Source organism: Eurypyga helias, unplaced genomic scaffold, assembly GCF_000690775.1.
Source record: "Eurypyga helias isolate BGI_N326 unplaced genomic scaffold, ASM69077v1 scaffold26819, whole genome shotgun sequence".
Classification (NCBI taxonomy): domain Eukaryota; kingdom Metazoa; phylum Chordata; class Aves; order Eurypygiformes; family Eurypygidae; genus Eurypyga; species Eurypyga helias.
The window spans coordinates 4623-16161 of NW_010273171.1; the positions used below are offsets into that span (position 1 = coordinate 4623).

Genomic DNA, 11539 nt, shown 5'->3' on the forward strand with positions numbered 1-11539 from the left:
TTTATTTCTCTTTATAGTTATAGTATAGGCAATTAAAGTAGATTTTTTCTAAAAAAATGTTTACTGGTTTCTGGTTTGCACTTGTGTAGCACTAACAGCACTGTGTCTGGTACCAAGGGGCAGCTCTGCATTGCTGTAGTGGGAATTATCACACTTTTCAGTGCTTATAGAGAGAGTTTAGTGTACGCCCTTGTGAACTTTTGATACTCTTGTTTCTGCAGGTGACTGTACGTAGGTAAAGGACCAGTTGAGTCTAATTCGATTTAGATGCAGCTGTTGTTACTTAATATCAGATGATTGAAGCTGTAGGCGAAGTAAACCAACCACTGTTTGGTTTCAGTTGAGGGTTAGTTATTTTATTGCATTTCTGAAATGGGAAGAGCTTAGATTGTACAGATGTATAGATGGGGAATTTCAAAGCTGCTTAAATACTGGATTTACTTTCTTGCAGCAGATCCCCAGAAAAGCATGGAAGATGAAATTGAATCAGTTCTGCTGGAGCGGGTAATGGTTTTGGATGGAGGCATGGGTACCATGATCCAGCAACATGCCCTGTCAGAAGAAGATTTCCGAGGGCATGAATTTAAAGATCATTCCAAGCCTTTGAAAGGCAATAATGACCTTCTCAGTATAACTCAACCGGATATAATCTGTGACATACACAAGGTAAGTGGTTCTGATTTTTGTCTCTTGACAAGAGAAGGAAGGAGAATTTGGCCTCTGCGCTTCCCTTTTCAATGCCACAGGCTACTGGCTCTCCTGCATCTTCTGGGGATAGGGAAGAGAGTGCTAGGTAACCATGCGAAAAAAATGGAGCAGATCTGACTGTTCTGGTTGTGTGAGCACAGCATTCGTGTCTTGGTTCCTGATGTCACCCCGGCAGCATTGGCTTTACATCCCTTTTGGATTTAAGGTCCTCATGCATTTCTATTAATTGTAGATTCTGATTTATTTTGGTTTTCTTCTCTTCTCCTCAACCAGCACTTGAAATGCATCTAAGTAGGACACATCTGAATTCTAGATGCATGTTTCTATAATTGTGTCTCAAGGAGCTGTTAAAGGTGGCAGCCTGAAGCAGGCCTCTCTGTAGTTAGTGAGTATATGGCTTCCTAATAGTCTATGTGCTACCATATTCTCGGTTTTTCCTTAGAATATTAATGTGTGGCCCAGAGAGTTAAACAGTCTAGGACTGATCATTAGAAACTTGCAGACAGATGGTACTGTTTTCCTGTCTTCAGTTACGACTTAGGAAGCTGTTTTTAAAAGTCTGTATTTCTTGAGTTGCAGGTGTTTGTTGGTCTTACTGTAAAAACTGGAACAGTTGAATAGGATTCCAACTAGTTGATATTCAGTTGAAGCCTCACATCTGTTCTGGGTTTTTCCAATGATTTATTAAAAAGATCTGTATTTCATTGATTAGAATCATGATTGTCTTATGCTTGTTAAACTTGGTATGTAATCTGTATTTTTATATATACATTCTAGCTGTCATTCTTTGGATTTTAAGAACCACGAGTTGAAAAGAATCAGAGTCTCTGACCTATACAAATTTCAGGAGGAAGTACTTATAAATTGAGTTCAGTCCCTAGACTGTCAGCTGTAGTCGTCAGAACCTTGGGATTTATAATAGCTTGTGGTTTTAATGGGGTAAGCTGGTTTAACAGTTCCATTTCGCAGGTTTAGCAGAGCAATAATGATGTGATTTGAGAACCAATAAACTGAGTCAAACCTACAGTAGCCTGCTATTGTGCCTCCAATGGCCGGTGCTTTAGGAAGAGTGTAAGAAAAGAATGAGTCTGTGGTGGTCCCCATGCCTGCAGCAATTTCTGAGTCAGGTGCTTTCTGAGCCATGGGTAGTGACTTCATTTTTTTATAGCTGCTGGGAGTTACTTCTTCTGAGATTTGGATGGAACTTGAAATAATAGATGAAAATATTTCTACAAAGTCACTACAATCTCACTATATATATGGGTGTTGTTTTTTTGTTTTGATTTGTTCTGGGGATTGGTTTGTGTATGTGTTTGTTTTGTTAATGTCCCAGAGAGTCAGATCTCAGAGAGGTATCAGTAACTTGAAAAGTAAATGTTAGCTGTATCTTGTCTGGCAAAGTATGATTCAGTGGTAAGAGAGGTGATGTATTTTCAAAGGCAAAAATTATCTTCCTGCTTTGAGCATATTATTTCCTTCTGTGGTGGTAGGACACTAAAGTTCAAGGCCTTTTGTTAAAATGACAGATGTGAACTGAAGAAAAGCTAGTACAAAGCTGTACGCATTTAACATCTTTCTTTGGTCGAGATGGTTTTTCAAAACTTCATAACTTGATGATTAGTGTACACTTAAGAACTTGTCTGTTTTCATATAGCTGTTTGTAGGTATTTCCGTATGTGTCCAGGAGGAGTTAAGAGGAAGCATGCTAGTTCGCAGCAAAACATGTTTTAAAGTAAATTTAACTCTTTTCTGCTCTTGTTTGGACCTAGACTTGGTTTGCTGTGTTGAACCCACTGAACTCATCTGCTTGTTATCAGAAAATCTGCGTGGTTTAAGTTTAATGGCCACATCAGTATTTTTGACTTACTAGCACTTGGAATGTCTTAATTTCCTTGAATACACAGAGGTCACCAAAGGGTTAACCTGATGGAAAAGAGGAGCTAGGGAGGGAGGAGGGCAACTGATAGAGGTTGTCAAAACACAGACTAGAATCTGCAAAAATATTTCAGTTTGCAATGATTTCAGTTCACTTCAGTGGGAATTAGACAACCAAACTGGAGCAGGAAGCTTGTGAATCTGGGCCATTAGCTAAACTTTAAATGTGATCTGCACAAAACATAATTCTCCTAAGCTTGTATTCTGTCCCAGTGTGCGCTTGTGCTGTACAGATTTCCTCAGAATGTTCACATTTTTTAATTCTGTGTTGTTGCTTAACTGGTGCCTTTTCTGAGTCTGTCCGCAGCAGCCCTTGCTTGCTGATAGCAACTGGGCTATGTCCCACCATGTCCCTCTGCAAAAGTCTAGAATGTGCTTCAGGTGCTGGACTGCCACTGTTAACAGAAAGCGTGGCTGACACTCAAACTCTGAAAATGAGTTACATGGAACACTTCTATTGCTTTGGCCTGTGCCTTTGAGCAAGGCTTTCAGAGGTTGATCTGCTTTGCATTAAGAGAAGATTTGTGACTTTTTGTCAACTGAATGAGTCAAAATAGTTGGGTTGCTTTCATTCCAGATCTTGATTCTGGAGGTCTTGGAGATTTTTTTTTCCTTCCATGTCTTGCAGGAATACTTGCTGGCAGGTGCTGACATCATAGAAACGAACACTTTCAGTAGCACCCGAGTTGCACAAGCTGACTATGGCCTCGAGCCTTTGGTAAGAATGCTAAACTATTTATACATGAGAATGTTAATCAAGATTTTTGTCTCTAGCAGCCAAGGTTAGCTTAATCCCAGAGTTCATTGGTATTGTGTTTATGGACTGGATGTTGTCTCTAGAGCCATGTGACGGGGTTGTAGCTCATTTCTACCACTGTAGGCAATTGTACTTGCTGCATGTGACACAGTGGGCCTCTTGTTGACGAAGGCACAGGCAATGATAATTTGCCCTAGATTTTGTTTGAACATTCCCAGAATGTCTCAGTTCTGTGAACAGGGATGTTTTGCTTCAGTCCTTCCAACTTAGCAAATGCCACAATGGAACTGCTTTTTTCCTGGATATTATTTGTGTGTTGTTTGTGCTGGTGTATGCAGAAGTCCTTTCAAGCTTGCATTTGTCATACCTGTTCTGTGTTCGGAGAAATATGTGAAAGAAAATACTTGGAATTATGCTACTTGAATAAAAGGTGGTTTTAAAAGTAGGTTAATTTTGTTTGTCGAAGTCCTGTTCTCAGCTTCTGTTGATTTCAGTAGGATTTAATTAGTACAGAAATTTCATGACGAGCAGCTGTAGCTGGGGTGTAAGAGGGATGAGACCTGCCACATATCTGTGTTCCTGAGATGCACGGAGCTGTTCCTTTTGAAGTTTTATAATAGTGCTTGTGTGTATTTGTATGGCCTGGGGAGCCTTCAGAGCACACTGCATGCTATTGAATCGAAGTGTTGTCTTTCTTTGAGGAAGAGTTATGCTGTACTGAATGAAAGGCTACTCGATAACTTTCTGTACTTGTTCTAGGCGTATCGATTAAACAGAGTCTCTGCACAGGTGGCCAGAAAAGCAGCAGATCATGTAACTGCTCAGACAGGTAAGCAATATTGGTTCTAATTTGTTATTCATTCATGGTTTTGACTGTCTTGCAACTATCTTTGAAATGTTGGTAACTAAAGGATAGCTTGGTGGTTTACATTAGGCACAGTAGCAATTTCACGATATTAATAATCACACTAATATCAGCATGTTTGCAGCACCTGGTCCTTAGTGTGTTCTGCAGGATGGCTGTCCTGTGCCTGCCTGTTTCAGAGTCCAGGTGATCCACATCTTCCAGATGTGTTTTAGAGGAATTCAGCAGGGACTTTTGTAATTTACTTAGGTTTGTAAGACACAAGTTTTTGTATTACAGGATTAGGATAGCTGATTGTAGGTAAATGTGGATTACCAGTTGCTCCTAGTGTAAGTCTTGTGCTTTGACTTTGCTCAGCAGCTACTGAAATGTGCTTAGTATGTGACCGTCATCTGTAAACATGCAGTCTTTTACCTTCTGGGCTTTATGTGAGAGGGCTGTAGCTCATTTCCACTGCTGTAGACAGTGATGTCTTCCAAAGACAAGTAATTTCCTCTTGTATTCTGGCATCAAACTGTATTTGAAGCTAACAGTGCTGCTGCTGCTGCTGTCCAGATAGCACCTTACTGTTGTGATTCATGGTATGCAATAGTGATTCACAGTATGCAGTAAAAACATAAGATCTGAAATATGCTTTAAAAAAAGTGATTTATTTTTTTTATGAACATGTGCCAGAATATTCCAGTCAGGTTATCTAGTGAAAAGTGCCAGGACAGTTCTACGCTGTGCATGTAAAGGAATTGAATGAAGCTTCCCATTGCAGAGACAAATGGTACTTGGAACAAAAAGTCAATGACTGTCATTGTAAAAAGCAGAGGTAATTTTTTGTTTGTTTGGTTTGGTTTGGTTTGCTATGTCTTGATTTAGGAATTAAGAGATACGTTGCTGGAGCCATGGGTCCAACAAACAGGACACTCTCTGTGTCACCATCTGTGGAGAGACCGGATTACAGGAACATAAGTGAGTGTTTATAACCATCAAGTTATTTAACTTAGGTGATGGTCTTGAAAGAGATACCGCCAGATGAAATTAACATAATTCCTGTTTTGCAGCTTTTGATGAACTGGTTGAAGCCTATAAGGAGCAAGCCAAAGGACTTTTGGATGGAGGAGTTGATATCTTGTTAGTGGAAACTGTATTTGACACAGCCAATGCCAAGGTGAGACTCCTGGAATAAAAATACTCAGTAATATAAGTATTTGGTGTACTACCTAAGGAAATTCAGTGTGGTACTTGTAAGATCTATCAGCTGTTGCCTGCTAAATACATGAAAAGGCTCTTCAGTTGATAGCAAACAGATAGAATGTAAGGACATGTTTTGTAATAATAAAATAGCCTTTTCCACAGTTTTTCCTTTGCCTTTTAGTACGGGCCATTAGTATCTTTGTGGCTCTCCTCTTATTCCCAGAAGCTCTGCTGTTTTGCACAACATCTCCAAATACATCTGATGTTTGTATTTTTCAGCGTAAGTATGTCTGTCCAAAGGATGCTTGTGATGCACACTGGAGAGGGAATGTCCAGTGTATCTGATAGCAGGTGTGAGACAATCCTGTTAAAATGTGGGGTTTTTTTGCAAGCTCTGACACTGCCATCAGCTTTAAAAACGACAGCTGGGAGTAGAGGATTAGAAGGGTAAAATAGGAAAAATAAAATATTGAATTAAGCCACAATTCATGTGATTTTGACACCTCCTTTATCTAGTAATTGCTCAGTGCAGGTGGCAGAGTTGTTAGGGTGCTTAAAACTATCTTGCAGTTTTATTGGGAAAAGTCTGGCTGCATACGCACACAACATTTCTTCAGGCTTTTGCCACAGGCTGGTTAGCATGTGCAGTGGCATGGGTTGTCCTTTGCAGATTTGACCAGGTTTGGCTAGGATCCTATAGGCTTAACATAGTGCTGAGCTCATGTTCACATCCAACTTTTGTACCCTAAAGAGACAGGACATTTTCAGGGCCTTCCAAGGGGTCGCTGCAGTCCTTGCTGTTAAATAAGTGGTGGTTAGAATCCTTTGCAAACTCCGTGTGTGAACAGATTCAAGGGCAGTGAATGTGTACTGGGAATAGGGCATCCAACCATGTTTGGGATGGGGGCTATGCTGCAGACGTGAGGGAGAAGTCCATGGTAATGTGATTTGGGTTTCTCAATGATTTTGGTCGTAGTCGGTTACCCCATGGTGCTTCCTTTCTACTTGTTACCTAAATGTGTATTGGAACTCCTGGAAGATGTTGGAGGCAAGGGTAAAACCTCTTAAGTGTAGTATGTTCTCACAGGCATATGGGGTAGCAAGTTGCATAAAAAGCCACAAGAAAAATATTAATTAAAAAAACCCCAAACCCACACAAAAAAAAAACCCAACAAATTGAAGAATTCCCGAAACGTCTTTAATATTTTGCAACTTACTCTTCTATAGGCAGCTCTTTTTGCACTCCAGACGTTGTTTGAGGAAGAGTATGCTCCCCGACCCATATTTGTAAGTATATGTTATTTCTTTAATATATTCCATATACTTAAGCTTGATTTGTGAACTAGGTGAGGTGGCAGTTGATAAAAGCATTTTGAAATGAAGGAAATAAGTGTCTTGGGAATGACACATGATTATGGAAGGAAAAACTTCTATGTGAATAGCTTTATGGAATCAGCCCTGGGTAGGTCTGTCCAACTGACCAGGCTGAAGACTAAGGAATGACTTAATTCCAGTGTGTGTTCGTGCTGTGTTTACTCAGGAAAAGGTCTCATCATGAATTTTTTTCAGGCTTGCTGTTTTAAGGGTGATAAGAACCAGTGCTTCAAGGATGGAATGAAGCAAATTCTGCTACATTTTCAAGTAGAATACGAGTGGCCATTTGAAGTCAGAAAAGGTCTACCTAACTCCATGCTCTTCCTTTGACATGTCGTCTTCTGACAGCTGCAAGTCATGAATGCGGAGGAGCGAATATGAAAAATACAAAACAAAGAATAAGCTGGTTTTCAATGTTCTGATGTCTTCTTCCAGTTTTCTGCAGTTTGCAGCCCGGGCTTTCTGATCTACAGTTTGTATCTGTTCATACCCTTTGGTTGGATGTGTTTACTCCTTCCTTGAACCTCTGTTCAAACCTTTGTGGCGCCCAGGCATCCTCAGAACAATGCCAGGAATTTTCTCAGCTTATGAACACACTGGTTTGCAAGTTCGCTTACTTTCCCATTCCACCTGATAGCTTCTTTTGTGTCTTGCCATTTGTCTCTTGAAAGTGACAGGGAGCAGCTGTTCCAAGTTCCCTTTGACGTGTGTCATGGCATTTATAGTCCTGAGAGCCCCTCCTTTAGTCACCTTTTCCTCCTGAAGAGTCCTTGTCTATTCAGCCGCTCCATACTGTTCATGCATTATTCTTGTCACATTCTTGTTTTCCACTTCCTTGAGTCAGAGGGAATTGGAATAGCATACAGCAGCCAGAGTGCAGACAGCCGGGATTTGTACCATACCCTAGTGATGTTCTCTGCCGTGTACATTTCTTCCTTTGCAATTCCTGATGTTTTACTTTACTGCTAATGAGCTTTGAAACTGCCTACAGAAATCTTTCTTTTGTTACTCAGGTTGGTTTCTCGAGCATTAAAGACTAGTTTGGAGGTGTTGTCATGTTGAATTTTTCCTGTGTTCACAACTTTCTACTTTATCAGCAATAGGTTTCCACTTTTTTATCACTCAAGTCAGTTAGCACTGAGAGTTTTCTGATTACATAGAGTTGACTTTTTGTCTTCATTGTCTGGAACAGAGTGGTCAGTGAGCTTGGTTGCCTTGTTCTCTGCTTTCTTTCCAGTTCATTTATGTTGAGAAATACAACCCTTAGCACAGCTCACTCTCTAGGATTCCACTGGTTACCTCACTTGACTGACTAGTTTGAAGAAAAGTAGCATCGATATTAAAGCATTTGAGTAAAAAACTGGATTTACCTTTGCATGGAGTCTTCTAAACTCGTTCCATCTTCTGGAAAAAAGATTTGCAGGCTTGGGAAGGTTTTCCTGGCTCATTGAAACGTCTCTTGAATTCTAAACTTTGTAATTGTTAGTTGGGGTCATGACATTATTTATTATTTGCACATCTCTCTCTGTGTCGTACTTAAGAGCTATGATTATACAGGTTAAAACTCTGTGTCCACTGTGAAGTCGCAACAGCTGGTGTTAGGTTGTGGCAAATGAGTAACGTGGTTTAAAGGTCTGCTTTCCCACCAGCCACCACCAAACAACCTAATAGCAGTCTTGAGACATGAAATAATGTAAAGGGGGAGGTAGAGAGGATGTGGAAGAAAGAAGAGCTGTGACTGCTGATAGCTGCCTAAACAAGTAACCACTGCAGACTATTTCAGAGGCTGTCATCAGAATGATACCGTGATACTAACACTACCTTGCTGCTGAATGGTTTGTGGTGGTTCCGCCCTTCCCCTCCCCACCCCAAGGCCAGGGGAGAGAAAGATGACTGGTCAAAGGTTTGGCTTTCACCTAGCTAAAATACTTAAATGTTTACAGTGAAGAAAGGGTTTAATTTTTAGGTTTGGATTGTGCCTCATGACTTTCAGTGGAGCACAGGTCCCTCTGCTTTGACTTTTAGCAATTCAGCAATTTAAGTTCTTGGTTTTATTGTTAACTTAATTATTATTCTTTCTCTGTGCCCAACTGATACTTAGGTTTCTGGAACCATTGTGGATAAGAGTGGGCGTACCCTCTCAGGCCAGACAGGAGAGGCGTTTGTCATTAGTGTTTCCCACAGTAAGCCACTTTGGTAAGGAAACGTATCATTCTCTTAGTAAATTATCTGTAGCTGACTTTCTGTTTATGATTATCTTCTGTTCTAACCCCTTGCTTGCAGCTAAATGGAAGATATACCAGCTGTGTTCATATTTAATCAAATGTTTTGCTAGTGTGTTCTGCTAGTGTTCCCTCAACAGAAATTATGTTTTCCAAAGGATGCTGGATTTTTAAAACATTGCTCTAAATAATCTGGGGTATTGTGTTTGCAACAGCCACTGAAATCATAATTAAGTCAAGCATTAAAAAAAACAAGAAATCTGAAACTGTAGTTTGCCATCGCCTACTGTCTCAGATTGTGCAAGGAGCTAATTCCTGGTATGGGCAGGGCTTACATCTCTTCCTTAGAGGGAAGCAGTGCCAACTCCGGATGTTTCAGGGCGGCTTGAGAGAGCGAATCATAGGACTTCATTCCAGTGTTCTTTTTGCTGAACTTTTACCTGAGTGTTTTCCTCAAGGATGTGCATTGTGTTTTGAGAGCTCCTGGTGCCTCCATTTACCTCCATCCTTTTCTGTTCAGGCAGAAAAGTTGAAACTATGAGGTCAAGGTTTGTGAAAATGCATAATATAGCAGATTTTGGCCATTGTGCAAGGTTTTGCATGTTGATTTGAATGCCCTTCCCTGCTTATTCTGCTGTGTTTCTATGCCCTATTCTACTTTATCCTTGCCTCCTCTTCCCTCTTTACCATTTTTCCCTCAGGTTGGTTCATCACACAAAAACTTACACTGGAAATAGATTTTTTTTTTTTCCCCCTAGAATATTCTAACTTAAAACATTTAATTCACTGTTAGCAGTGCATGCCATGCACATTGTGATGAGCCATTGTTTGTTTTCACAACAAAATTCCAGCTAAAACGCGCAATCTGTCACCTCAGTGGTACAAAAGCAGGAGACTGCATTCACAGCTTTCCTGACTGCCCTTGAGGCTCCACTTTCCCAGGCCAGACGGTGCTCCCGAAGTAACATATGGAACCTCTTGGAACAGGGTGGTAGTTGACTCCTTCTCTCAGCATCACAGCCTAGTGATCCGTATTTGGCACGAGTCTGTCTCAGATAGTCTTGCTCATAACTCTCTTGCCTCTCAAGAGGAGTGAAGGGCACTGGAGCAGAAATCAAGACTCTATTAAACCCTATTTCATAGAAGCTGTCTTAGGGGTCTGAATGCTTAGGGTCTGTTTCCCATTCATGTGAAGGCTACTGTATAGCACTGTGGCAGAATGGTTTTAGTTGTGGGAGCAGATTGCATTTAGTGTTCTTCTGTTGGCACATCGGTACAGAGTGGCTTTAGGGTGTGAAAAAGCTGATTGGTGGTGGTAGTACGCTAGGGATCATGTTGTACGTGTTCACATGTTTCCGTGTGGGTTTTATGTGCCCTGTTTAGGGCGATGTGTTGTCCTTAAGTCAGTTTGCTTTGGAGCCCCCCAAGAAGTGTGCGCTTTGTGTCCGGTTGGTATGGATAATAGCTGAGAAACACGTTAACTGCACTTTGTAAGTGCTGGAAGATGTGCGACAAGCTGCTTGCCTTGAAAGGTGCTCAGGTGTGGCATGAGTTCCCTTCGTGTTATTTTGGCCTCTGTGGTTGTTGCTGCCGTGGTAGCATTAAGATGACATTGCTGAGTTTAGGGGCCTCGTGTGGTGTTTGTTCTGGTCCCAAGGGCACTCTGCAGCCTTAGTTTTCATAGGAGCTGATGTGTGACTGCTGTGAAGAAATGAGCAAGGGAGGAAGGTGATGTTTAAGATAAGGCTGTGATGGTTATTACACACTAGGGTAGCAGTGATATTGTACCAGCAATCTGGTTCAAGGCTGCCGTCTTTTAGGGCATAGTTAACGGTTTGCTTTTCTCAAATGTTCTCTCTCATGATGCTGTTGAGTGCCGTGGGGAGATGATACTAGCCATGGAAGCCACTTCTTGTTTCTGAATGAATGTCTGTGTCTGTGCTTAGTTCCACTTGCCACTTGAAACAGGTAACGCTTGGGTGGTGTCGTGCTCATACATAGGTTTGTCAGCAGCCCCTGTAGTGGGTAATCATTCAGGCAGGCTGGAGGGCTAGGACCCAGTAAGTCAAGTGGGAACATCAAGGGGTGTTTGTTGGGCGAGTAGGCTGGCTGGTTTTACAGCATCTCTCTGGTGAGGTGAGGTAAAGGGAGTGACAGGTGAGTTTGTACTCAGAACCAGAGAAAGACAGATATTAAATGTGGAAGGGAGAGTCCTGTTCCAGTGGGTTGGCTTGCATCCTCTTGGAGGCACTTATTCCAGGAAAGGAGAGAGCTTTTTTATATCTTAGAACGGCACTGGGAGCACCTCTTCAGTTTTGGAGTGCTCATAAGGTGATTTCTAGAATGGTGCAGACAGATCAGGAAACATATGTACAAGATCTTTTATATGCTTTCTGAAGGAGAAATATCAATTTTTCAATATCGATGTAGACATTCTGAGTGCAAGTCACATTTAAGTATCTGTCACAGAGTGAAAGAAAATGTGATTGTTCC

The 11539-nt window shown here is 41.2% G+C and overlaps 1 protein-coding gene across 1 annotated transcript; it reads left to right on the forward strand.

Moving 5' to 3' along the window:
• The first annotated feature begins 457 nt into the window (after positions 1–457).
• Positions 458–9126, forward strand: LOC104515429 (methionine synthase-like). Its single transcript, XM_010159392.1, has 7 exons — positions 458–666; positions 3272–3361; positions 4160–4229; positions 5133–5225; positions 5318–5424; positions 6678–6737; positions 8926–9126. The coding sequence occupies exons 1-7, from the start codon at positions 469–471 to the stop codon at positions 9022–9024; spliced, it is 717 nt and encodes a 238-aa protein (XP_010157694.1). The 5' UTR covers positions 458–468; the 3' UTR covers positions 9025–9126.
• The last annotated feature ends 2413 nt before the right edge of the window (positions 9127–11539 follow it).